This window comes from Apis dorsata, unplaced genomic scaffold (genome assembly GCF_000469605.1).
Source record: "Apis dorsata unplaced genomic scaffold, Apis dorsata 1.3 scaffold_198, whole genome shotgun sequence".
Lineage (NCBI taxonomy): Eukaryota > Metazoa > Arthropoda > Insecta > Hymenoptera > Apidae > Apis > Apis dorsata.
In genome coordinates this window covers 343,165-347,558 of record NW_006263482.1, presented here as the reverse complement: position 1 = coordinate 347,558, position 4,394 = coordinate 343,165, and the positions used below count along the sequence as shown (strand labels likewise).

Sequence of the window (4,394 nt, the reverse complement as noted above, 5' to 3'; positions counted from 1 at the left end):
CTGTTTAAAAAAAACAAATTTTTTTTTTTTTTTTTCTTTTTCTTCTCCAATTAGCCTCGAAGCCAACTACAACTCAATCATCGGAATACACGTTTATTTATTGGAAATTTTTCAATCATTTTAACGCGTTGACTGTCGCCTGTGTTTCCAACGAAATTTCCTTCAGGCCTAGCTTTTTCCATCGATATTTCAATAATGGGAGAATAATCTCTCGCGTCATTTATTTCCATCGTTACGTTCTTCAACTCGTCACTCTACACGAATAATTTAAATGTTTGTCGACTGATATAATTGTTAAAATTTCTGCCCTAATTCGTTCCAATATCGAAAAGAAAAATGGAAGAGTTATTAGTTAACTTTTTGTCCAAATTGTCCTCACCAATTTCAGCTTTGTATAGAATGTTAATTTTTCTTGAAGGATAAATATAAAATATTCCACGATATATTCGTAATCTTGAATTCTATTTATGTACATAAACTATTAAATATGGAGAAGGCGTATTAAGGTAGTACGCCAGTGTCGAAAAAGTGGTTTTCAAAATTTCTTTTCGACAATTTCAACGTTAAAAATGCGAAACATTGGAGACAAAATAAAGACAGTGATCGAAGCAAACCAGCGAACAACGATTCAAGAAATTGCTACGAGATTGAATTTGTCGAATTTCACCGTTTCGAATCTCGAAAAAATGAAAATACTTTTCGAACAATCCAATAATTATTCTCGATATGATCGATGAGAAGGAGATATCTGTCTTTCCCCTAAAAGATGGAAATTGTTCGTTACGGTGAAATTAATTATTAAATAGAGTTTGAAGAATTCTAATTTTAATTAATATCAAGCAATACCATTTATAGGTTATGTTCTTCCTCGAGATCGAATATATACAATATTCGAATATTAATTATTAATTAATTATTAATTATAATTGCAATATTTGAATTCTAATTTCATTAATATCAAACAGCAATAATATCATTTATAGGTTATGTTCTTTCTCGAGGTCGAATATCGTATTAGTTTTACCATTTTTGTATTACTTTTATAACAATTCTATAGTTTTACCATTTATAGATTATATGTTCTTCCTTGATATCAAATATCATATTAGTTTTACGTTCTATAATTAAATAATATAATAAATAATAATAATTATATAATAAATAATTTTTTTAACACTTTTATATTTTTTGTATCACTTTTATAACAATTCTATATTATATATTTCTATTATACCTGTACGATATATCTTTCCAAATACCTACGAAGATCGTCGGTAAGTAGTCGAATAAGCGGATGACGCGGCAGTGAACGTATTAACGAGCAAGTTTTCTTTAACGAGACATCGATGCAATTGAACCCTCGCGACCTGGGTCAAGGACTTTCGGTAAAGTTGATTTCGCTATTATCGATTCTCGCGAGTAGTTTGCTCGAAGGAACGAACCCTCGTCGTCACCATGATTCAGAACGGGGCGCCTCAGTGACGGCGACTCCTCGAAGGGGTGTAAACACCTCTCTCACGACTTTCATCCATTTCACTCCGACCAATTTATAACTCGAATATTTCTCTACAATTCTCTATAATTTTCTAATCGAAATTAGGAAAAGCTTTCCTATTTCGTTTTAAAATTGAATCTTGGATGGAAAATCTTTTTTCTGCGAAACCAAATTTTACGATCAATTAGACCAATTGTCGAGTTTCGATACTATCTTTGAAATTCAGGAATCATCTAAATCAACGAAGGTAATAAAGAGATTCATCGATCTCGTTTTCTAGTTCTTTCCAATCCACTCTCCTCTCTCTCTCTCTCTCTTTGTTCACGCAACGTTACACTATTGTATACCAAGTGACTCACTTGGAGAGGGAGGAGGATGGAAACGCTACCTCAGGTTTTTTTTTTATTACCCAGATCGTAAACACAGTCCGAGAAGGGCATGACAAAAGATTCCCCGTGGGTCGAATCGCCACTTTTTCTCTCGCTGAAAGCGCGCCGAGATCGAGGCGCGAGTCGAAGCCAATTTTTCAAGCTTGCATCACGGTAGAAAGGAAAAACGATAAGAAGGATAAATATTTCGGGCAGCTCTTTATATCAAAAATTCGAACGAAGGTTTCTATCATTAATAGTACGAGTTAAACGAGTGTTTCTCTTTTTTCTTTGGACTTTTTCCTTCCCTCCCCCCTCAGTTTCCGTTTATTTTCATAAATAAATTTCAATAAATCCTCCTTCTTTTAACGCAGTGAATGTTAAAATCGTATCGAGAATTCGGATGCGATTCGAATAAAAAGAAAATTATAGAAATGTTTATAACGAAAATATTTTTCTTTTTCGATAAATTTTTCCTATTTTTTCTACCCCTCGGTTTTCAGAAATCTCCATCGTGTATTTTTTTTAAATGTTATTGTACCGAAAGTTCGGATGCGATTCGAATAAAACGAAAACATTGTTTTTGATAAATTTTTCCAATTCTTTCTCCCTCTCGGTTTTCAGAAATCCCCATCGTGTCCTTTTTTTTAAATATATCGAGAGTTCGGATGCGATTCGAAAATTATAGAAATGTTTATAACGAGAACATTTTTTTCGATAAATTTTTCCTCCCCTTCAGTTTTCAGAAATTCTCTTCCTTTTTTTAAATTATTCGAACGCGGTCAATGAGTGATTTATTTATAACATTTTTCCGATAAATTTTTCTAATTTCTCTTTCGATACAAATAAACTTACCATTTATTTATAAATTCCTCGCCCACTGTCGATCTATCGACACGGATAATTCGCGATATTTTCACTTTTCGCTACGTCTATTTATATTTGAATCATTATCCGCAACGATAATCAAACGGAACGATTATCGCGAATTAATCGCGCGATATAATTCGATCGTTCCATCGATTGGAAAAAAAGACGACGGTTCCGAACTACTATTCGTACTACTATCCGTCCCGTACACGTGTCCACGCGAATTTTCAAAGGATCGATAAGAATGAGATACCTGTGTATGTGTAACATCGAATGCGTCATTGCACGGGATAATTAAGGGATAGCCCTCGAGCAGAACCACCCTTGTTACCACCCTCGACGACTAGCGCGATTTAACCTATAGGGGTTGCCTGTTTGTTTCAGACACTCCTAGTGCTCGATACGTGTTTCGAATACTCCTCGATACATCGTTCGAAATACATATACACTGCTATCGTTTCGAAATTTTACGCGTATAATTTATATATAATTTCGCGTTTTAAAACTCGACGACATGGGCCACGGTTGGTAATAATTTTTCGAAAGAAGAAGAAGAAAAACAGCGAGGAGACGTTCGATTGGTTAACGTGTAATAATGGATATCTTATAAAAACACGAGAGACCGTTCTTCGTTGAAAAAAGTATACTTCTCCCCCCTTTTCGTACCGCGAGGATCATTTCGCCGAGAGATAAGAAACCGCAAACACAAAAAATTCACTTATAACTGTGGATATATGGTTTATTTGGAGAACTGGGCTGGACACGGACAGGAGAAGGTCGAAAACTGGCACCGTCACACGACATTTTAAAAACAAAACTTTTCTTCGATGCGAAGGAATGTTTTCACGAGTTACCGGACGAACGTTAACTGGCGAGCGCGAGGGTCGACGATCCATTGCCCACCGACCCTCCTCCCCACTTTACGCCACATACGATACATACCGCTTACTAACGCCCGGCTACCGAATACTACTCTCCCACCGGTTCTACAGGCTGCCCCAAAAAATAACGAATCAACGAATCTGTTTCGATCCCCCTCTGATTCACCCTCCTCTCTTGTTATTCATTATTATTGTTTGAAAATCTATCCCTCAACTCTTCCTCTAGTAGCAATTCAAGATGATTTTAAGATCACGTCTCACTTAGGTGATAAAGAAGATAGAGAGATCTAAGCGTAAATAAAGGATTGTCGCCTCTCGAATGCAAAAGGTTTTCGAGATTATCAAAGGGGTTGGTTTATATATTAATTTCTACAAGTGAAAAAAAAAAAGAGAAAGAAAAAATTGGAACAAAAAAGGCAATATTTACGTTTGAAAGGAGAAGAATAAGAGGAAAATTGTTTCGGAAAGTGATAGGATGGCATGCAAGCCACACCCCATCGCCTTTCCCCTCCCCCTTCTCGTTTTATCCGGAGAAGATAAAAGCGAGAGGGAGGTCGAAAAAGGAACGTTGGAAACTGATTACGTTTCAGAGATTTTCGACTCGAGGAAAGGAAAGTCGAGGATTATCCTTGGCGAGGATTATCGCCTGTAGGGGAAAGCTAACTTTTCGGAGGGAGAGGATATATTATATTATCGTATCGTAACAACTCTTCTTTAACTCGATTCTCTCCGTTACGATCGAACGATCAAAGATTAAAAAATCATTGCTGTTCATTTTCT

The 4,394-nt window shown here is 35.8% G+C and overlaps 1 protein-coding gene across 1 annotated transcript in view; it reads right to left on the bottom strand.

Annotated features, from left to right (window-relative positions):
- Positions 1-3,673, bottom strand: part of LOC102677892 (protein sickie-like) — a 47,959-nt gene extending 44,286 nt beyond the window's left edge. The window contains exon 1 of the mRNA XM_031510021.1: positions 3,637-3,673. Coding sequence (XP_031365881.1) covers positions 3,637-3,673 — 37 coding nt within the window. The remainder of the gene's footprint in view (positions 1-3,636) is intronic.
- Positions 3,674-4,394: the final 721 nt, after the last annotated feature.